This window comes from Podarcis liolepis (genome assembly GCF_965112155.1).
Source record: "Podarcis liolepis genome assembly, chromosome: 4".
NCBI classification, from domain to species: domain Eukaryota; kingdom Metazoa; phylum Chordata; class Lepidosauria; order Squamata; family Lacertidae; genus Podarcis; species Podarcis liolepis.
The window spans coordinates 92853570-92876776 of NC_139558.1; the positions used below are offsets into that span (position 1 = coordinate 92853570).

Here is a 23207-nt window from a genome sequence, read left to right on the forward strand (position 1 = left end):
AGCAGAATAATTTTTCAAGCACAGCACCAAGTACCAACTGCATCTGTTTGGAGGAAGACTGAAATACATACAAAATTAATCCCTAAAACTATACAGAATTTTCCCAGGCTGCTTCGGCATTCAATACTTCCGCAGGGCTAGGAACAGAATGTCAATGTCCTCAATCTTTAATTGAAACAAAATAAAATAAATAATTCCAGTAGTACCTTAGAGACCAACTAAGTTAGTGATTGGTATGAGCTTTCGTGTGCATGCACACTTCAGATACTCAGACTTCAATGTTGCTGAAGCAGCTTACAGAGTTGGTGTGAGCCCTGCCATGGACACAGACATTGAGCTTCTTGGTGGAATATAAATGTAATAAATAAAATACATTTTTTTAAAAACCACTGTAGGCTGCATCACTACAAAATCTGGGCAGGGAGGGCTCAAGTGACGAGTATTTTTACACACACACAAATATCCCCGCAGATAGAAAACTAGATGGAAAGGAGGAAAGGTTCTACTGGAGGAAGCGATTCAATGTTTCTCCACACAGACCATGCAGATCCTGACCTGCACCTGAGAAAAAGTAAGAGTACAGGCAAGAATACCTCCTCAAGTAAGAAACAGACCTTCGTAAAAATACAAATGTATGTTTTGGAAGAAGTTCTAGGTATACCATTCTGTAACTGCTTATTTTTTTGTTGTGAGCAAGTGATCTGAAGATTTGGGGGAGGGGGGAGAGAGTAAGTTAACACATATTTAATTTTGTTTTTATTTCATTTTACCAAATTTAATACTTTTACATCTTGTCCCAACCGCTTCCATATATTACACATATTTCACACACACTTTATTCACATGTTGTTTTTATAAGGTTAAACAAACTTTTAAAGTCTCTGAAATTCATTTGCTCCCCTTCTGTCAAAGATGAGGCAGCTGGAGAATAAAGGCCTTTTTAGTGGTAGCACCAGGGTGGTGGAGGCTCATCTTGCCTCTTCACCGCAAGTTTTCAAGCACTAAATGAAGCATTTTATTTCGGCAGGTGTTTGGGATCTAGTGAACTTCGTTTTTAGTTTGTCTTCCTGTGCCTTGTGTTGCTTTTGTTAACAATATTTAGTATTAAAAACATTTATTTTCTTAAAGCCACGATGTGGAGCCAAGTGGGTTCAGAAGCAATGGAAATATCCTAAATAAGTACCAGGGTATTCTACACCAAGACAGTGGCTCCTTTTACCAACAATTAACTACGTTCTCTTATTTCACCTACTCTGCAATTCTCATTCTAAGTACAGTATGCCCGTATCCAGTACTTTTTTCTGTACTCTCATTTTCCTACTCATATTGAAATACTGCCCCTCAATGAGGCCAAACTTAGATTCACAAAATGTTTAGGAGTATGTGTCGTTCCCCCCCGAAGAAAAGCATTTGCACCATAGGCATTGCACCTAAAGCCCAAATCACATACAGTGGTGCCTCGCAAGACGAAATTAATTCGTTCCGCGAGTTTTGTCGTCTTGCGATTTTTTTTTCGTCTTGCGAAGCACGGTGTCGGGAAAGTTTTGGAAAAGCTTCAAAAATCACCAAAGTCTTTAAAAACCTCAAAAAGGCTACCACACCGCGTTCTATGAGTTGCTCCTCGAAGTCAAGTCGCAACTGTATTAACGGTGTTAAGAAAAAGCAAACAAACTTGCAAGACGTTTCTGTCTTGCAAAGCAAGCCCATAGGGAAAATCATCTTGCGAAGCAACTCAAAAAACAAAAAACCCTTTCGTCTAGCGAGTTTTTTGTCTTGCGAGGTACCACTGTATAGACAAAACACACTGAATGCAATGACAGGTGGAATTTGTATTTTCCCCTGGGTGCCCATCCCTTTTTATTTTTCCCCAAGCGCTTAAAGCTGAATATGCACAAATTAAATGTTTACAAATTGCAGGCTTACTGTAATCAGATGGGTATGAGACAGAGAATTAATGTAAAGTAGTATAGTCTCTGGGAATTATGGGAGTAAAACTTTTGCTGGACCAAAACATTAAGGGTTGTGTGTTTGTGTGTGTGTATTTTTTATTTTGTAAAAAAGTCCATACCCAGGAAATTCAAATTCTGAGCAAGAAAGCTAAATTCCCCAACATGTTTAATTATGTTCATTTAATTTTGTTTGCATAATTTACTTGCTTTTGTTCATGAAGGAGAAGGGCAGAGAGCCATATGGATAAATGTATCTGTCCCAGCCATTGAGAAATTATATCAGTCACCCCTCTTGGCATCTGAGAGTTCCAAATGGGCAATGCTGCACAACTTTCATGTTTTCACGGTCGTAAGGACTAGACATTTTCAAAATCAAGGACAACTTTCTCAGGAAGAATTCTGCACTCAATGTGCTTCTTGCATCCTGCAGAATTGTAGGGCACAACACCCATACTCATACAAGCTTATTTAACATATGACTTAACACAAGCAGCAAGTATATATACAGTACAAAGAAACTTTACATACTACAAATACTGAATTGAAATGGGACAATAAACCAAACGTACAAAAATATTTTTATTAAAAAGCAGCAGCTTCTGAACAAGGCAATGTTATCAAAAACCAAATGTAAACATTGCTAAGTTCAACTGATTGGGGGGGGGCTACTCTGAAAGCAGTTAACAGTACTACCAAATCAGCTAATTATCCTTGACACAAAAAGCAATACATAATTTTGCAATTCTCAAGTTGTAAGTAACTTATCGGAGCCTGTCCCAGCGCCAGATACTGGCATCGTCACATACAGCTATAAGGATACTACTGTCTCTGCTAAAGCTGGTTTGTCGAATGGCAGCAGCACACTTTGGGTGAGTAAGAGTTGTACACCTATCAAAAGAGATAAAGCGTTATATTTCTCTTCATTCACCACCATGTGAGCAAAAGGATGTAAGACAACAGTCACAGTTCTTAACTTCATCCCTCCTCCCTTTAAACAACATCCTGATCACGTTATCCCATTTCTCCCACCCCAAAATATGCTAATTTATGGAAGCTTTCTGGGCTGTATCACTTTAAACTGATCCATGGACAAGAAGCACGTGAGGCTTCTCAATATTCTTGTTTCCACATTCAGGGGGTGTTTTTAATGAAGGCACATCTCATCTTGTGATGCCTCACGTGCCCTATTAAGTGGTATGACCCTGAAACAGGATTTTCTCTCCCAGACACCAACCCCACCATAAATGACTCAAACACTGAAAAAGCTTAATCACAGATCTATGGCAGGGGGAGTTACCCTTCCCCCCCCCCATCTGTCAGAAATTAGTGCATGTTCTCTTTGTTCATACAAAATCATACACAAAGTTGTTCAGGATTCCCCACCCTGGCCCAGGTCTCTTACACTGTTACCTTCCCAGAACAAAGGCAGCAAGCTGTAATCCAAACTTTGAGAAGACGAACATGCTTATGGCCTGTACTTCTTTATTACAACTTCCTAAGTTATGGTAAAGGGGTTGACTTGTCTGTTTCAGTGTTGATAAGCAAGAATTGTGGTGCAAAGCTGGGGATTCAGAAACACTCACTTGGCCTTATGAGGATCTTCTATTTCTAAGTCCCAGACATAGAGCTTGCCAACTTGATTGCCCAATGCCAGCATCTAAAAAAAAGCAGATGATTTATGTAGCCAAATGCTGTGGTGAACATGACTGTTTGAATATTGAACTCTACATGCAAACATAATTTACTTTTGTTTTCTCAACAGGTTCAAGAATAAAAGTTTCCCTAGACAACTCAAGGATAATGTACCATCAGTACCTTGGGGATTTCTAATCCCTTTGCCCACCTGGTGCACTCCAGCTGTGCTGCTCAAGACAGTTGAAAGCTGTTGTCCAAAACATATGGTGGGCAGTGGATTGACTAAGGGTGCCCTCAGCAACTAATTAATAGATACTATATCACATTTTGAAGGGACACGGGTGGCGCTGTGGGTAAAACCTCAGCGCCTAGGACTTGCCGATCGTATGGTTGGCGGTTCGAATCCCCGCGGCGGGGTGAGCTCCCGTCGTTCCAGCTCCTGCCCACCTAGCAGTTCGAAAGCACTCTTAAGTGCAAGTAGATAAATAGGTACCGCTTTATAGCGGGAAGGTAAACGGCATTTCCGTGCGCTGGTGCTGGCTCGCCAGAGGAGCTTTGTCACGCTGGCTACGTGACCCGGAAGTGTCTCCGGACAGCGCTGGCCCCCGGCCTCTTAAGCGAGATGGGCGCGCAACCCCAGAGTCGGTCACGACTGGCCCATACGGGCAGGGGTACCTTTACCTTTACATCACATTTTGACAATTACAGAAGCCAAAATCAAAATAGGGTATCCTTCCTTACTACACTTCTGGAGGAAATAGGCTTTGTTCCGAAAGAATGATAGACTATGGTTTAGTACAGCTTTCCCCAGCCTTGCATCCTCAGATGCTGTCAGACAGCATCATCCCTAGTCATCATCTATGTTGTTTGGAGATTAGCAAGGCTGTAGTCCGAAGATACCTGGAGGGCTACTGTAGGGGAAGACTGGTTTAGAGTTGCATAAACAAGTCTCATGCTCATGAGCTCTCTGCTCCCCTAGGATGGCTGCAAAGAGGTCAGTAACTTTTCCTTGATCTGAACGTTCCCCTCACCTCTGCTGTATTTCTATACAGTGGTACCTCGGGTTACATACGCTTCAGATTACATACGCTTCAAGTTACAGACTCCGCTAACCCAGAAATAGTACCTTGGGTTAAGAACTTTGCTTCAGGATGAGAACAGAAATCATGCAGCGGCAGTAGGAGGCCCCATTAGCTAAAGTGGTGCTTCAGGTTAAGAACAATTTCAGGTTAAGAACAGACCTCCAGAACGAATTAAGCTCTTAACCTGAGATACCACTGTATTATGTAAACCACCTTGTGAGGGCTTTGCCCTAAAAATATCTGAATGAATACAATATCCTCCTCCAGGATACCTTTAACTCCCTTATTGTCCAACAAACCTAGCTGTAAGATAATCTCCTGTTATTTTTAATTATTTTTAGCAATATGGCATTAATTTTTTACTTTTGCATCCTTTAATATCCACACTGTGCATGTGCAACATGGGCCATGCATGAAGAAGAGCAAGAGTAGCCCATCCCATTTTGCCACCCACACTTGCTGACCCACTGAAGCCTCGCTCACCAGGGTCACACAGCTGTGGCTTCCAGGTTATCAAATGAGCTCTCGCGAGATCTCACCAGAACCCAGGAAGTGCTCCTTGGTTTCCACTGCCTGAGGTGACTCTCAGTGTGCCTCACAGATGGACCGGCCAATAGAAGAATATGCTACCCATTATGGTTTACACACAACAGCCATATTTTATGATATATGGCATATCCACCTACATATATTACAAATTATGGGAGCCTCAAGCACGCATGAGAAGCAACAGTGCCAGCTGAACTTCACCTGTGCACTGGACTAATCTTAAATAGCCTTGCTTAATCTCTGCCTTGGCCCTTACCTTTTGCCAGAAATCCATTGAAAACCTCATATACCATATATCGCACTGACTGTAATCAAATCGTCCTAAAATGGTCACATTAGACTCGCTGGCCTTTATTTTATCTATGTCATCTTCCATTTTGCCTGGTTTCCAGCACACAATGGCATTTTCACACGACTGTGGACAGAAGGAAAAGAAGGCTTCAGTATAACCCACAAAACATTTCCACATTCAGATCCTGCAAACGAAAATGTGGAGGAGATAGACTGCTTTAGGCCATCAACAGTATTTTTATTGTGGGGAGAGGAGGCATGCTATTGGGATTTTAAAAAAATAGTAGGAAGATGATACCATTTCAGTAAATTGTGAAATTTCCCTATTCTCATCAATTAAATAACTTTAAATCTTCAGAGATCAAAACATAAATGTGACATCATTGAAACTGAAGCCATCCTACCTTGGAAAGTATCAGATCTCCTAGCCATCGCACACAATCTACATAATTTCTATGTATGTCTCTGGTGGAGAAGTCAGGAAAGTGAATTTTTTGAGAAACAAACGGCCTGCAAAGGAGAGAGTTGGTGCATCTGATCAGTGCGGTTGGGCAGAGGAAAGACACAACTGCAGGAGCTTGGGATGCAATGACAATAGAGGTGGAATAATTTATATTTCCGTCCCGTCAAAATAAAAAAATATGGGTCACTGGCAAAATTCAGATGTAAGAAGCCATGTTCTTACATGTCCTCTCTTCAACTCTCACTTAACCCCCCACCACTCAACTTCAGCAAAGCCTATATTCATTTATTAAATCACCATTTCCCATGCTATCAGAACTGAAAAACTATGGTTTAATCTTTCAAGGATACTTATGCTAATATAGCTTAGTAAAGCCTTCAAACTTACAATGAATGTTAACAAACAATAAAATACATTATTTTAAACACTGCAGAGCTTGTCCTGCAAAAAGGGGAAAAGTGGAAAACTGACATTTAAGCTGCAATCCTATATCCACTTAACTGGAAGTAAAGTCCCACAGAACACTATGGGACTTGATTATGGATAGTCACATACAGTGGTACCTTGGTTCTCGAACTTTGACTCCCGAAACCGTTCAAAAACCAAGGTGCTGCTTCCGATTGGCTGCAGGAGCTTCCTGTACTCAAGCGGAAGCCATGTCAGACGTTCGGCTTCCGAAAAACGTTCACAAACCAGAAGACTTATTTCCGGGTTTGCTGCAGTCAGGAGCCCATTTGTTTGACAACTAAGCCATTCAGCAACCAAGGTACCACTGTATAGGTTTGCACCAGTGGCCTAATTCACGTATCACAGTTCATTACCATGAACACATCAATCTCACCTATTTTCAAAGCCACAACCGATGGGGCTTATCGCTATGTCCAAATCAGGGATCAAGATTTCAGTCCAACCAAACCACAATCTGTAGCTAAGGTTTGTCCTTGGCTTACTGATCACGGTTTGTTTGGAGAGAAACAAACTGTAACTCCTAGTTCAGACAAAATGCTACGCCAGAGATCATGGGTTGCATACTGGTAGGGCAAAACTATGAAATAAATAAGTAATAAATAAAACTGGCATGTTCACTGTAAATCATTACGTATGATTTACCACTGAAATGACAACTGGACCATACCTGTTATGGGAGGGGAAAAACTTCAAGCAATTTACAGCCTCATTTCTAGATCTAACCACTTGCAAGTTTCAAAAGGTATTGATATAGGATTTCAGCGATGAGCTGAAGAATATACTGGGGTGAGGAAAACATCACACTAGGATTGGGACTGCCCTTACCTGTTGGTTTTACTGGGATTGTATTCATAGGACTCTTTGATTGCATTGATCATTCTCTTTGAATTGATTCGCCAGAGTTTCAGGGAGTGATCCATGCCACAAGACATAATTTTTTCACCAAGGAGGTCATAATCCTATACACAGAATGTAGCAACTTCAATTTTCCATACAAGATTAAAATAAAATCAACAGTGTAGCCTCCAGATTATACAAATCAGGTTATTAGCTATCCTATTAAGCAAATTTCCATTTCCTGACAATTTAAAATTTGTTTAGCAAAGTAGGGGGAAAAAACAGCACTGATAAATTTCAAGCTGCTCGACAGTTTTTCACTTACTGCACTTAAAACTTCATCCCTGTGCCCTTCTACTCCTCCAAATATTGCAACCAAAGTGTCTGTTTGAATGTTCCACAGTCTCAATGCATGATCTAGTAAAAGGGGGAGGGGAAACAGAAAGGTTAGATTCCATCATCTCACAATAAACGCAATAGTATGTTCTGATCAACTAGGTGGTTCAACCCCAAAACTGCATACAAAACCTATTGACTTGGTTCACATGTATTGCTAAGGCAAACCATGGCTTGGGGGTCATGGCCTCCCCACCCCCCTTCTCCATCATTTTGCTGCTGTGCTGAGTTAGCCATGGTTTGGCTTAACGCCGTCTGAACCTGGACTCGCTGTTTTCTTCAGACAAACCTTTAACTATGGTTTGGAGAGCTAAACCATGAGCTCATATTCGGACAACATGCAAAGCCAAACCATGGCTCAGTGCAGTACACAGCAAAACAACCAGGGAGGAGCAAATCGGCAGCAACCTCCTCTCAAGGCTTGTTCCCATAATGTAGCTGAGCCATACTTTAGTGCCATGTCCAAAAAGCGGAAACCTAGGAAGGGAGTAACAGCCATTGTGCAATCCCCTCCACACAAAGGTGTATTTAGCTGAAGACATACCTCTTTACCTTTGACACCTGTGATACATTTTTTTTTAGGATACACCCTCCGCTCTAGACTCTTTTAACTGATTTTGATATTATATTTTTAAACTGTTCTAAACCACTCTTGGATATAATGGATATATAATCTAAATTAAGGGGGGGCAAAAATATGAAGATGCTGTTATATGTACTGAAAGCTAATTTGTGAAAATGTGTTGGGTAGTTTACATTTCAAAATGCATTCTCCTTCCCAAACCAATTTGAGGTTCCTATTTGGGATGTTGTGTGCATTTTTGGTGTCGCCCTTTTCCCCTTTTATCTCTTACAAAACTAACCCACTACCAGATCGTTCCTAAACATTCAAAAGGAACCTACTTCCATACCTTTGCTCACAGACAAGAGAAGATTTGGATCCCTGGGATGAAATTTCAATTCGTTGATTGCGTTGCCATGGCCCACATAATGCTACAACAGAATTCAGAGGTCAGGTTATTCCCTCCACATCTCTGTATTTTTTGCATCAAAATGTTAGAATCGATTTTGAGCATTAATATTTACATCTTGGACCAACTCACCTTTATGCACTGCATTGTAATGGGATTAATTATCCTAATAATGCCCCTTGATCCAGCCACAGCCAGAAGGGGGTGGCTTGTATTGCTATCATAGGTCCATGCACAAGTATAAAAGTTTTCATCTGCCTGAAGTGTGCAGTTAAGGGCTAGACATGCACCTGTGGAAAGTCCCACTGCCCACCAGATATTTAACCAAAAATATTTAAACATAAACGAAGTAGTCTACAGTTCACAAAGCAGAAAGTCAAGTGCTGCTCCCTACTGGCCTTATGTGAAAGTGCAGAGAATGGTTTGAAGCAACCCATCAGTGGAAAACTGAGAAACCACTGGCCTGGAAGGGACCATTCTGCAATGAACTCCAAAATTTGACATGGAAGGACATCATTTACTTTCACCATATTAACTGAAGTTAGTCTTGCAAAGTGTTTCTTTAACTGCGTTCTCATTAAGCAAGGAAAGCTATGAAACTATTCTCAAACCAGCCCTAGAAACGCAGACGTAGTAAAGGATACATCGGCATCCACATAGGACTGTAGCAACCGTATTTCGCCTTGTGAATGACATTCATATAAAGTAACCTAGAGGTGGATAAAGCACAAGAAATTAGAGAGTTCCCAATTCCCACAGCTGAACAACTCTACACAGTATAATGAATTAGTCATATAATATTCAAGTTTCCATCCACTTCTACTGAGAGCGATGGAGGTTGGTCCATTAGGGCAAATGGAGCACTGCTGCCCCACCAACCTCATTCTGCCTGCAGCCAGCCCTCACCTGCCTGCCTTTCCTCCCTACTTGCAGCCCGTCAAAGGGGCAGCCCTACTTGTGAGCTCCCCCCTCCTCAGTTTCAGTATTGCCCTTGCAGAACTCAGCAGAAGAGGCAGATGGGGACAAAAGTAGAATTAGTTGGCTTGGCTTCGCATTGGCTGCACCTGTCACTGACTTGGGTTCTGCCTACTGTTGGGCTTCCCTACCTTCCACTCTACCAGTCCCAAAGGGCACTACCACTGATTGAGGGGGACATAATGACTTCATCTGTGTGCATTCCTAATATATCACCAGGTCAGCAATTTCCTTAAGTTGTCCTCAGGCCTGTTCAAACCACAAGACCTTCTCTTATGTCCACAGTGAATGGGCCTCAGTTCCTATGCTGCCTCTGATATATGAAGTCTAGTTAGAGAATTATTTTAAAAAATCTTTGCTGGAAGTTATTTAGCTAAAACGAGCAGTTATTACCAATCGTGAAAACAACTAACTTTGTGAGGAGTGCTTGATTATAACAGCAGCTGCAGGAAGCTAACAGTTTCAAGGCTTATGTAGTTTTTTTCACCTACTGCTTATTGACATTGCACTACTTGAGCAGATTGCAAATGTCTCTTTTGAGGTGTTTACATATGCTGCCAGGCAGGCGGGGGGGGGGGCATTTTTTAAAGCAGGATTTTGACATTATACTTCAGCTGCACACCCAATGGACAGACACGTGATTTTTCCTTTCAAACCCAACTTTTATACTCAACTGAGTATGAGCATTCTCAACACACCTCCAACTGGAAGTGTTCCTAGCAAACCCATGTATATGCTTATGTAGGACTGTGGCCATCTGCAACTACCTTTGCACTATTACTATCGTACCACATCACAAAACTGTTTAATTTGGCTCTTGGGATCAGAAATAATGCCTAGAGTTTGGAAAAAACCCGCAAGATATATTTCAACATTAGGAAAAGGAAGCAAGATCTTGGAAAGCGGTAAATAAGTGAAATGTAAAATAAGTTTCAACATGTCACTCACTCTGTTACTGCCAACCGTAGCAAACACCAGGGGATCGCCTTCCTTGCTGTGCCAGTTAAACTGTACCCCAAACAATGGCAAACTATGGTCTTCCTGAAAACGAAAAAGGTATAAGAAGAATTGGCTTCAAAACAAAAGAAGACAAATGCATTTCATATATTTAGGACATTTATTTTCAGGGCAGAAGTACACATTATGTGCACTATGGGGATGCTGCTGAAAAAACAGCATTCCAATGATGACCTCTCTCCCTGTCATCAGTACCATTTTGGAACACTTACCCAGGTTGCAATGTTATCACTCCCATCAGCCCCAGCAAGGGTGGCCAATAATCAGGGATCATGGGAGATGTAGTCTAAAAACCTCTTACATGGTCACAGGGTCCCCAACCCTGATGTAGAATGAGTGAGCGGAAACATACTGCACGACATCATAGGGAAGTATTTCCAAATGGTAAAGGTAAAGTAAAGGGACCCCTGACCATTAGGTCCAGTCGTGACCAACTCTGGGGTTGCAGCGCTCATCTCGCTTTATTGGCCAAGGGAGCCGGCGTACAGCTTCCGGATCATGTGGCCAGCATGACTAAGCCACTTCTGGCAAACCAGAACAGCACACGGAAATGCCGTTGACCTTCCCGCCGGAGCGGTACCTATTTATTACTTGCACTTTGATGTGATTTCGAACTGCTAGGTTGGCAGGAGCAGGGGCCGAGCAACGGGAGCCCACCCCGTCGCGGGGATTCGAACCGCCGACCTTCTGATCAGCAAGTCCTAGGCTTTGTGGTTTAACCTACAGCGCCACCCACGTACAAGGAAGCTATTTTGGTGGCAACACTATGTCATCAACACTACTAGGCTAAGGTGACTTGTCTGCATTAGCACAATTTTTTTGAACAAACCTTAGAGATTGAGAGGAAGGAGTGTTGCCCATGGGACAACTCTACTATTAGTAAGCCATTCATGAAAGCAATGGCTGCCAGAATCGAATTGTGTCCAGCCTACTCCAAGAAACCTAGGTATACATGCTAATTAACCCACTGTAGGACTTGCTAGTGAAGGGTGTATAATAAATGTCATAATAAATAAATGGCACCATTTTCCTTCCAAGTTTTGAGTTTTCCAACTGAAGTTATGAGCATGGACTAGGATGGAAATGGAAAAATAGGGCTCAACAACCGGTAGGGAAAGAAACTAAACAAAAGCATTGCCTTTCCAATCTCACTAGAAGTCTTATTCCATATTTATGATTCAGAACGCTAGGAACTGGAAGCAGGCAGGAGCACAGTATTAAAGAATAAATCTATAAATACTGACATTTCAAGGATTCCAAGTATGATGTCAGATTTTAAATAACTCAGCAACATACACAACATACAAATTATCCAGCCTTAGTCAAAACAAGTATGTTACCCTTCTCACAATGTTTTACTGGGAGATGTAGGGAACAGCTTAGTGCAACCTTCTGCAACCTGGCCCCCTCCAAATATTTGGACTACAGCTCCCATCATCCCTGATCACTGGCCATGCTGATAGGCACAGATGGTAGTTGGGAGTCAAAAACATCGGGGGGGGGGGAACCAGGTTGGGGAAGGCTGCCCTGACGGAAGAACACATCTTACATGTGTAAAGGGCTCAAGCATAAATTCCCACACCACCAATTAAAAGGATCAGAGCAGATAATAGGATATGCTATAACAAATATAGCAATCTACAAACACCACCACAGACTTTTGATAGTCTTTTGAAAATAAAACTTTTGATAATTTTTTCCTGCTAAATGCCTTCTCCCCAAGACAGACATGTGCTGTAACTGTTTTGCTGTTATATTTTCAAAGGTCTCCAGGCCTATACTTCTATTTCAAAAGAAGTTGGCCTTCACCTTCAGTGGCTGATCTTAGCCACCCGAAAAGAGAGACTACACCCTTCAGTTTCCTGTTATTTGTTAAAACATATCTTGCTTTCCTATAGTACAAACTTCAACTAAAGGCAACAAGGTGAAACATGTACAAAAGCATGCAAAGAACATTTAGAATAGGAGTTTTGGACTGATCTGAGAGAAAACACTGCGTTAAGCTTTAAAGGACTGCAATGCTGAAAAACAGCATCAACATAATGGTGATTACTATCTGCAGGATGTGTCCATGATCTAACTTACCTGCTGCCACAGAAAGAGAAATTATTATATTACAAATAATATATAGGCAACTCTCAACTTAGGTGGGGGTTAAGTTCCAGAGATAGTACATAAAGCCAAAATCACATATAGTCAAATCACATTGGGTTCAATGGTGGGTAGGATTGCCAAAGACTTTTCCTCTGGATGCCCACCCACTTTTTAATTTTTATAGTTTTTTTGCCAAGTGTGTAAAGCTGAATGCACACAAGTTAAATGTGTGTGTATTGCAAGTTACCCATGCTTAAAATTTCTCTAAAGCTGCTTCTGATTTTCCCTTCATACGAGCAGGACCTGCTACTTGCTTAAGTGTGCTTAGGTGGCAGGGCCACTAGCTTACACGGAGAATGTATCTATTCACAGCTGTTTGCCATGTGAAGTACAAGAAGCCTGTTCTGAGGCCGCATTCTCCTGAACACAAGATCTTCCTTGTGGACTACCCAGAACCACCACCCGACTGTTGTTTGAAAAAGAATGCCAGTTCAAATATGCCTTGTTCTGACCCAGTAAATAAGTTATTTGGATCACTGAAGTACAAAACACTGTGACAGTGGTACCTCAGGTTAAGAACTTAATTCGTTCTAGAGGTCCGTTCTTAACCTGAAGCACCACTTTAGCTAATGGGACCTCCCGCTGCTGCCACGCCTCCACCACACAATCTGTTCTCATCCTGAAGCAAAGAATGAGAAAGGTACTATTTCTGGGTTAGCGAGTCTGTAACCTGAAGCGTCTGTAACCCAAGGTACCACTGTATAAAGGCAGCAAGCAATTTTCATTCTAATGAGATGTCTGCTGACAAAATACCTTGAGGCTGTTTACACATTTGAAGGAGTATTTGCATTTCTTTGACTTCCATTTTCCTTTCCCCCAGCTTTTTCTTCCTGGAGCATTGGGGGTGTTTGTAGGGGTGTCAGGGCGTTCAGTGTTAGTACCACTCTCTATGCTAACAGCATCATCCTGAAAGCATAAAGAAGGTTGGTTTTCAAAACAGATCAAGACCCACATTCACAGCAAAAAAGCTAACTTACTAAGTGAAGGAAGATCCTCCAGCTACTTCAGAACAATGAGGCAACCTTATTCAGAAATAGAGGATACTGAGCAACTAAAAGTATTCAACAACAATAGGCAAGATGATTCACACGTTTAGAGAATGAGTGGGCAGATCTATTTGTCATTTGCCACAGATTGCCAAGGATTTCTGATTCCCAGCTGTTTTAAACAATAGCAGCAACAATTATTTCCCCCAACTGCTCCTAAATTATTCCACTAAAATAAAAAAAAGCTTGCAGTAAGCAGAAATAGTTTTTTGTCTTGAAGGACTGTGAGCTCCATTCAGTTCAGGGTCTCAAAGCAAGCTCCTGTGCTTAAACTTCTTTAAATCCAAGTGTATGGCTTTTGTGCCAAGCTCTGGTTGGTGAATCCTGGGATACCCGTGAAAACCTAAGTAGATGTCAAATAAGGAGTATCTAACCTGAGTTCTTTCCAATTTGCTGGTTTCCTAAAAGCAGATAATCATCAGCTTTACTTTCTTTCTTTTTAAAACAGAGATGACATAGGTAGAAACTTAAGATGGCACTGAAAATTATTTTGCCTACCCATCTCTTCCATTCAGAAACAAACATCCTTCCACAGAGAAAGCTAGCAAGTCAGTGAGAAGAGTTATAGACTAGCTTTATCCCTGACATGCTAGCTTTCTATGTGCAGATAACTGGAGTGGATGCAGAGAAGACGGCTAACACAGAAGCCTAAATATAATCAGGGAAAAGTATTTCAGCCCAACTCTCATTCTAATGTTCTATTTATAAAAGCAAGTGTAGCAAGATGGGAAATATAGAAGCCTAGGTTCCAGGTGGAAACTGGTCTACATTAGAATTCTTCTTATCACCCTAGCTATCTAGATGCAAAGGGGTCCTCCTTTGATTTCTTCTCATGAACAAGCACTCCACCACCTGCAGCCTAAAAGCCTAGAGCAATAGCATCCCACACACAGGCTAACCATGAACATCTGTTTCCGAACAGCAGCAGTGTATAATGAAGAGAACACCTGCCAGATGCTGTGGCCTCGCCTCCCAAAGCCCCAATCAGCCCCAGCCAGCATGGGCTAGCGGTCAGGGATGACCTCTGACCTTTAAACCTGCTTTCTCCCACCTGGCTCCAGAAGCTGGTGGGCTACAGCTTCCATCCTTCCTTACCACTGCTCCCAGGGCCAGCAGGAGATCACCATCAATTTCATTTACGAATTGCTTCCCGTGAGGCACCCCAAAGAGGATTAAGGTCTAGGAAGAGGCTGCAAACCCACCTTCGAGGCAGCAGGTTGGAGGGGGGAGGCTGCCTTGCAGTGGGGGGAATGGGACCCTCCAGACCTCGAACCACAACTCCCAACAGCCCCAGAAACCCCCTCGGGAGATTGTGGACTCTCCTTCCTTGAAGGTAAGCAGAGGCTGAGTGGCCATCTATCATGGATGCTTTAAGTTGATGACTCCTGCATCGCCGGGGGTTGGACTAGATGACCCTTAGGGTCCCTTCCACCCCTACAACCATAGCTGTCAACTTTTCCCTTTTCTTGCAAGGAATCTTATTCGGAATAAGGGAATTTCCCTTAAAAAAAAGGGAAACGTTCACAGCTATGTCTACAACTCTATGATGGGAGTTGCAGTTCAGCAGTACCTGGAGGCTCCCCCACACTTGCCCTAAGGGAGCCTCAGTGTGGTGAACAGTGAAGAGTGCCTGCCTAGGACCTGGGTTCAAATCCATACTCAGCCACGAAGCTCGCTGGGTGACCTTGGAGCCAGTCACCCGCTCTTAGCCTAACCTACGTTGTGGAAAGAAACGGGGAGGTGGGGAACCATGTGCACGACTCTGAACTCCTTGGAAGATAAAGGCGGCATATAAATAAGTAAATTAATAATGAAAATTGTAAACAGGACAGCCAGGACCTCAGACTCCCCCTCTCAGGAGGGGGAGGGAAGAAGACCACCAGCCCCCCCCGCGTTGCTAAGAGACGCGCTAGGCCCCAAGCCTGAGAGAGGGGTGTCTTCCTATCTCAGGGCCCCCCGCTCACGTTCTCGTCGCCGGACAGGTCCCCCGGGTTGCTGTTCTCGTCGCTGCTCAGCTTCTGCTTCTTCGCCGGCATCTCCGCTCCCGCCGTCGCCTCCGCCACCCCCGCGGACGATGCTGCTGGCCCCGCCGCCGCCGCCTCCGAAGCCGCCTCTCCTCTGCCTCCGCCTCCTCTCCGCCGCTCAGACATTTTCCCCGCCCCTCATCCCCGCGGCCGTAAAGCGCGGCGGAGGCGGCGTCGCGAACGGCCAGGTGGGGGCGGAGAGAGGAGACGGAGGCGCACGCGAGGAAGGGGGCGGGGCGAGGGAGGCGCGAGAGAGCGCTTATTGGAGCTTAACCACTCCGCCGCAAAGCGCGACCGGCTTTTCAGCCGCCCCTTGGCGTCGTAAAAGGTTTAACAGAGAGCGCGGGCGCGATGCGCACGGCAGAAAGAGTGGGGCGTGCAGTGACGTAGGGGAGGGAGAGGCGAGGCTAGCCGTTGGCCGTTAGAGGGCGCGCGCGTTTCTGGGAACCGGGTGTGATTTTACAGTATTTTATTTTTTTGCGCGTGCTTGGCGGGTCACGTCCGCACGACGTTCTTTTAAAGCGGCCTTGTACCCAGGGCCGGATTTAGGTTTGATGAGGCCCTGAGCTACTGAAGGTAATGGGGCCCCTTATATGTCCAGCTGTCCTTTGTCAACAACAAATTCTCACTGTTTTTTGTGTTGATTACAGAATATGCTGTATGGTAATTTGTGGACCTAATAGGTATGTAAAGCCATTTGCACATAACAAAATATGTATTTTATCAAAGTAGTTGTTGGACTGAAATACATTTAAGAAGTAGTATATTAATAGTGAAATACAATTAAGAAGTAATCAATAGTGAAATAATTATTAAGCTCTAAGTTAAAGTGATTTTTTTATTCATAACCAACTTAATAATGCAAACACATTGACATTTGGCAATAACAAAAGTTCCTTTAGAAACACAATTTACAAAGACTCGTAATGGGGGGGCAAGAGAGTGGGGCCCTAAGCTATACAGTGGTGCCTCGCAAGACGAAATTAATCCGTTCCGCGAGTCTCTTCGTCTTGCAGTTTTTTCGTCTTGCGAAGCACGGCTATTAGCGGCTATTAACGGCTTAGCGGCTTTAAGAAAAAGGAAACAAACTCGCAAGAACTCGTAAGACGTTTCGTCTTGCGAAGCAAGCCCATAGGGAAATTCGTCTTGCGGAACGGATAGCAGCCTGCCGCCCGGCACAAAGGACGCCCTGAAGCAGAGCGCCCCTCGCGCCGGGCAAACATCCGCAGCGTGGGGAGCCCTGCAGGAGTTCCCCGCAGGGCTCCCCACGCTGCGGATAGCAGCCTGCCATCCAGTGCGCGAGGCGCAGAGCGCCCCACGCACCGGGCAGACATCGGCCAGCCCCACAAGCTTGGGGGACAGCAGGGAGGCGCAGCGCCGCCATCCCGCTGTTCCTCAACCTGTTTCGGTTTCCCCGACCTGGTTTTGGGGGGGAAATAAAGGCAAAGAAAATTTTTGTTTACAACACCCCCCATGGGGCAGAAAGCTGAAACTTTTATCGCAATACACACAGGCTCACAAAGCACAATAGCTTCGTGTAACACAGTGTATTCATATGAAGACCATGCAGGCACCATGAATTAAAGCTATGTCAGCAAAAGCATGCCTCGTGCACTTCCGGCCAGCAACAGCTAGTTGCTTTCTTGAACAAGGAAATGGGAAAATGTTTCTATGCATATGATTGGAGGAAATTGAAATTCTTTGTAAAAAAAAAAAACAAATAACCCACCGGGAGTTGGGAGGGTTGGTCAGATTTTCGTGGATTACCTGCTGAACCGAAAGCAATAAATGACTGGACTTTATCTCCTCCCGGCTCCTGAATTTTATTGGATAGACCCAGGAGCTTACAGCCTTTTTGGCTTGCACCAATTCCATAATTGATACTGTGAGCGAACAGGATGAAGGGACTATGATGCCTCCATCCAAACAGACCACTCTAACCACCAGTCCTCGCAATTCAATCAGTAATTCTGTAGACACCATTAAGAGGACGCCTGAACCTAGAACAGTTACCATTAAGAAGTCCCAAGTGGAACTCAGAATCCAGATCTGTGGTGGAAACTTGCATGGTATTTTTGTGTCTGATGTAGAAGATGAGAGCTCTGCCAAAGGACCTAACGGGCTGGAGCTTGGAGACATGATACTTGAGTATGGATCTGTTGACATGCAGAACAAAACAGCCGAACCAAAAGTAATACAGTGGTACCTCAGGTTACATACGCTTCAGGTTACATACGCTTCAGGTTACAGACTCCGCCAACCCAGAAATAGTGCTTCAGGTTAAGAACTTTGCTTCAGGATGAGAACAGAAATCGTGCTCCGGTGGCGTGGCAGCAGCAGGAGGCCCCATTAGCTAAAGTGGTGCTTCAGGTTAAGAACAGTTTCAGGTTAAGTACGGACCTCCGGAACGAATTAAGTACTTAACCCGAGGTACCACTGTAAATGGCTGGAACTTATCTCCTCCCGGCTCCTGAGTTTTATTGGCTAGACCCAGGAGTTTACAGCCCTTTTGGCCTGCTTCACCAGTACAGGGAGCTAAATAACTTAGCAATGCTAGAATGACAGTGTCATTGCCAGTTCCTGCTGCTGCAATTAGTCAATTAAATTTTCACAGGTTTTACATTTTTCTTTCATTGCTATTTCATGCCACAGTTTAATTTTCTCTCTCTCTCTTCTCCACCCCATGTATATGTTACCTGTCAACTACAGCATACCCTCCAACATTTCTCCAATGAAAATAGGGATATCCTATTCCATAATAATGATAATAACAACAATACGGTAATACTTCTGGTTACAAGCCGTCCTTCTTGCGAACACTTCAGGTTATGAGCTCTGCTAACCCGGAAGTATTGGTTGCGAACTTTACCCCGGAATGTGAGCGGAAGTAGCGCGCCAGAGGGAGCCCCATTAGCAAAAGCACGCCTAAGGTTAAGAACGGTTTCAGGATAAGAATGGACCTCCGGAACAAATTAAGTTCCTAACCGGAGGTACCACTATACTATGGGTGGCTTCCAACACATAAAAACATAAAAAAACCATATAGGGCTGCCTTCAGATGTCTCCTGAAGGTTGTATAGTTATCTCCTTGGCTCTGGGGTCTCCAAAACTCCATAAAATCCACTTCATCAGGTGCATGAAGTATCATCCGTAGCAGATCCTCCAAGTGTCCCTATTTTCCAGAAGCCATCCCAGTTTTTTATTTGATCCCAGAAGGTTCCGCTTTTCCTTAGGACGTCCCTATTTTCATTGGAGAAATGTTTATGTTAGTCCTTAAGGTATTACAAGACTCCGGTTGTTTCCAGACAACCTATTTCATTAATTTTTATTTTGGCTTCTTTACAAGGAAATTAGAGGACATCAGTTACTTATCAAACATTCATTCTGATTTGTGTGTATGGAACCATATAGAATACAATGGTACCTCAGGTTACAGACGCTTTAGGTTACAGAGTCCGCTAACCCAAAAATAGTATCTCAGGTTAAGAACTTTGCTTCAGGATGAGAACAGAAATTGCGCAGTGGCGGTGCAGTGGGAGGCCCCATTAGCTAAAGTGGTACTTCAGGTTAAGAACAGTTTCAGGTTAAGAATGGGCCCCCGGAACAAATTAAGTTCTTAACCCGAGGTACCACTGTATATGGTTTGAGGGGAAACTCATCAAGCAGAAGCATTTCTCAAGAATTACAGGATATATACGAACTGTGGCTAACTTCATGTACATTGGAGCTGGAGTAGTGTGTACACAGCCCATGTGGCTGAGCAAAAAGCAAGAAAACTCAGAAGTCCATTGTGTTCAGTGGAGCTTACTCTCAGGTAAATGAGCATGGATCACAGACTCAATCATGATATCAATGTGGGCTCTTTGTTGACACCTACTTTTTGGAAGACTGGAGCATAACCCCTTCCCTTTCCCAGCCTTTTGCTTTCCAGATGTTTTGGACTGTTCGAGGCTGTCTGGAGGGCACCAGTTCTAAGCCTAAAACCCTGTTTGTAATTGTGGTACAAGCGACGCTTGTATTTTTAAAGGATAGCCTAAATCTGGCAGGAAGGAAACAATTGAGCTAGACGGGAAGAACAGAAGTATATGCCTTAAATGGGAATGTATCCCTTAAATAGGCACTGTGCTTTTCCCACATCTTGAATGAGTAATTTTGGAAACATCTGGAGAACCTTTCTTTGAAAAAAAATACCAAGTTCATACTTCATGTTTCCTCACCACCCCCCTCAAAGCACACTGCACGTCATAATGGGATATAAATGCTACTGGTAGTAGCTGGTGATTTAACCATGGAGCTTTTTATTGCTGCAAGGTTCTCGTGACAAGGAACGCAAACAGCAACAGGATGATGAACGTTTGTGGTCTGCTTCGGGATAACAGCACATGTGGCCTGCAGCTATCTACCTAGGCTGGCCTACTTGCTCACATTTTGGGAGATTCAGCAAGCTTTGGGAATTTCAGCAACTAGTATTCAGAGACCTCCAACAACGTGGCTTGTAGCTTTTGACAGCCTTATTCTCCGTGAATTTGCCTATCCCCATTTTAACGCCCTCCAAGACGGCAGCCATCACTACGACTTGTGGGAGCAAATTCCATAGTTATCCACGCGTTGTTAATTTATTTTTTAAAAAAAGAATAGCAAAGAGCTATGCTAAGGCAGCTGTGGTTCAATATAAGCAAGTGTAGAAGAAGAAGAAGAGTTTGAATTTGACATCCTGCTTTATCACTACCTGAAGGAGTCTCAAAGTGGCTAACAATCTCCTTTCCCTTCCTCCCCCACAACAAACACTCTGTAAGGTGAGTGAGGCTGAGAGACTTCAGAGAAGTGTGACTGGCCCAAGGTCACCCAGCAGCTGCATGTGGAGGAGCGGGGAAGTGAACCCGGTTCACCAGATTACGAGTCCGCTGCTCTTAACCACTACACCACACTGGTGTAGGGCAATGCACATTGGGACACCCAAAAAAATCCCCAACATCACATATAGACTGGTGGGGTCTGAACTGACAGTGAATGACCAAGGAAGGATTATTGGGGTCTTGATGAACCGATCTATGTTGACCCAGTGTGTAGCAGTTATGAAAAAAGGCTGAAAATAAAACTGCCAATATCATAATGCTATTATGTTCAACACTATGGAATTCACTTGCACAATATTCAATGATGCACATGAACTCGGACAGCTGTGCTGCTTCCTTCCTTTCACCTGCGTTCTGCTTGCATATTTGTGAATCACCCACATATTGCAGAAACGCCTTGTCACCACCAGAGACTTGGCTCCTCCAAAAGGAAGCCAAACCCTGGTACCACTTCCTCTTGAACGTCACACTGTTTGGGGAAGTAGGGTGTGTGGGCAACAACAGAAAGCAATAAAACCATGGAGACACGAGTCCAGATTGCAGCTTCCATTGCCGGATTCATCAGCCACCTCTTCAAAAGCTCTTCAGGACTTGGCAAGCCACATGTTTGCAGGCAACCGTGTACAGATAATAAATACTAGATCTCATCCAGTGATGATAGCCTGATAATTTACATACTGCCCTTTGACTATAGACAACAGAGCAGTTAAAAATCAAATCAAATTTTAGAGAACACAACAGTCTTGAAATCAAATCTAATAACGGCAGGGAGAACAATTCCGTAACCAACACGCCGGAAATAAAGAAAAAAGGAGCATTAAATTGTTCACCATGGCCATCAAAATTGGGCAATAAAATAATCAACTAAAAATTCTTTGCCCTGTTCCTCCTCCAAAAGCTAGTAAAAAGAGTTTCTGAAAAGAATATAATAAAAAGCCAGTCACATCTCAGAGGGGAATTCCACAAATATGGAGCCACCACTGAAAAGGCCCTCCCCTGCCTCTCGCATTAAATCAGATTGACATGGGTATAGAAAATCAGTTTCATGCCTGAAGCTGCCCCACCAACACCTTCTTGACCACCTTGCACCCCAAAAGGAAAATGCAGCTAGGAGAGATTCATTTCAGGGGAATTCATCCCATTTATTTAAAAATTATTAGCTACCACTTCAGATCCAAAAAGCAACCATGTTCTCTAACCTCATAAAATTAAGTAAAATGATAACACTGACTAGACCTGATAGCATGTGGCTTCTGATCTGGTTGGTTTCATTCGTAAGAAAATTTACACATGCACACCAGAACAAAATGTATTTTGATGTGCTGGAGAAGACACATTTGTACTATCTCCTCCAAGTCTTTGAAAATTGTGTGTGTGTGTGTGTACGTGTACAAATTAAGAATCATAGAGTACTTCCATATGCCACTTTTGCTGTGCATTCGTGATGACATGCATTCATGATTTTATGTGGGATGCAGTCATATACAACCCAACTTTTAATGCTATTCACATCTGCAAAAGTTTTGGGGTGGTCACATTTTTCCATTACCAATCAGTGCCTATCCGGTAACTTGCTGCCAAACTCCTTTTATAGCACAAATGTTCTGGGTTTTTTTTTTTTTTGATAATTATTATTATTATTGAAACTTTTCATCATACAATACAATAAAAACAAATTAATCTAAATAAAAGATGACAACAAAAAGGAGAGGAAAATAGATGGATGAGGGAAAATGCAATGCAAAGTCCTCTCTCAAAGTTCTCACACAGAAGGGGATGGACCCTCCCAGCTCTCACCTGGGAGTTCCTTTTCTTCTCCCAGCCTCCCACCCTGGGAGATCTTCCCTTCTACGCCTCTCACACAGGGTCTTTCATGTTCTGGTTTATTTTTGTCCCCACTTTGTTGCACAACACTCCCTCTGGACAGCAATAATGTGCGGAATCCTCAACAACTGAGAAAACAGAATAAATCCACCGCCAATGCGCTAATGTTGTGTCAACAACATGTTGCAGAATACTCTGTTCTTGCTTTTGCTCTCTTCTGCTCTTTTGTACTTTTTGTGGTTCTTTGCTTGGGGTTAAGGAGGGGTTAACACGCAGGTGGTAATGCTTAGCTGTTGAAGGACCCTGTGTGAGAGGCAAGGTAGGAAATCTCTCCCAGGGTGGGAAGATGGGAAAAGAAAGGGATGCCCCCAGGTGAGAGCTGGGACCTGGGAGGGTTCACCTTTCTCTGTGTGGGACAAGTTAAGAGTTACCTGTGAAATAGGACTTAGTAGCCTTTTTTCCCCTCCCCCTCCATTTTTGTTTAGATTGTTTTTATTGTGATGTATTATGGATAATTGGGACGCGGGTGGCGCTGTGGGTTAAACCACAGAGCCTAGGGCTTGCTGATCAGAAGGTCGGCGGTTCGAATCCCTGCGACAGGGTAAGCTCCCGTTGCTCAGTCCCTGCTCCTGCCAACCTAGCAGTTTGAAAGCACATCAAAGTGCAAGTA

General features: G+C 43.4%; 1 protein-coding gene and 1 long non-coding RNA gene across 2 annotated transcripts; one reads left to right on the plus strand and one right to left on the minus strand.

Moving 5' to 3' along the window:
* The first annotated feature begins 715 nt into the window (after positions 1-715).
* On the plus strand, positions 716-2046 carry LOC310705467. Its single transcript, XR_014525312.1, has 2 exons — positions 716-1451; positions 1795-2046. It is a non-coding gene; the product is annotated as an uncharacterized lncRNA (long non-coding RNA).
* A 469-nt stretch (positions 2047-2515) lies between these two features.
* Positions 2516-16013, minus strand: EED (embryonic ectoderm development). Its single transcript, XM_083499777.1, has 12 exons — positions 15798-16013; positions 13541-13693; positions 10565-10657; positions 9286-9351; positions 8774-8899; positions 8582-8663; positions 7600-7691; positions 7263-7396; positions 5911-6016; positions 5472-5630; positions 3533-3606; positions 2516-2837 (listed from the first exon to the last, which is right to left on the minus strand). Exons 1-12 carry the CDS (start codon positions 15981-15983, stop codon positions 2711-2713), a joined length of 1398 nt encoding a protein of 465 aa, XP_083355903.1. The 5' UTR covers positions 15984-16013; the 3' UTR covers positions 2516-2710.
* Between the last annotated feature and the right edge of the window lie 7194 nt (positions 16014-23207).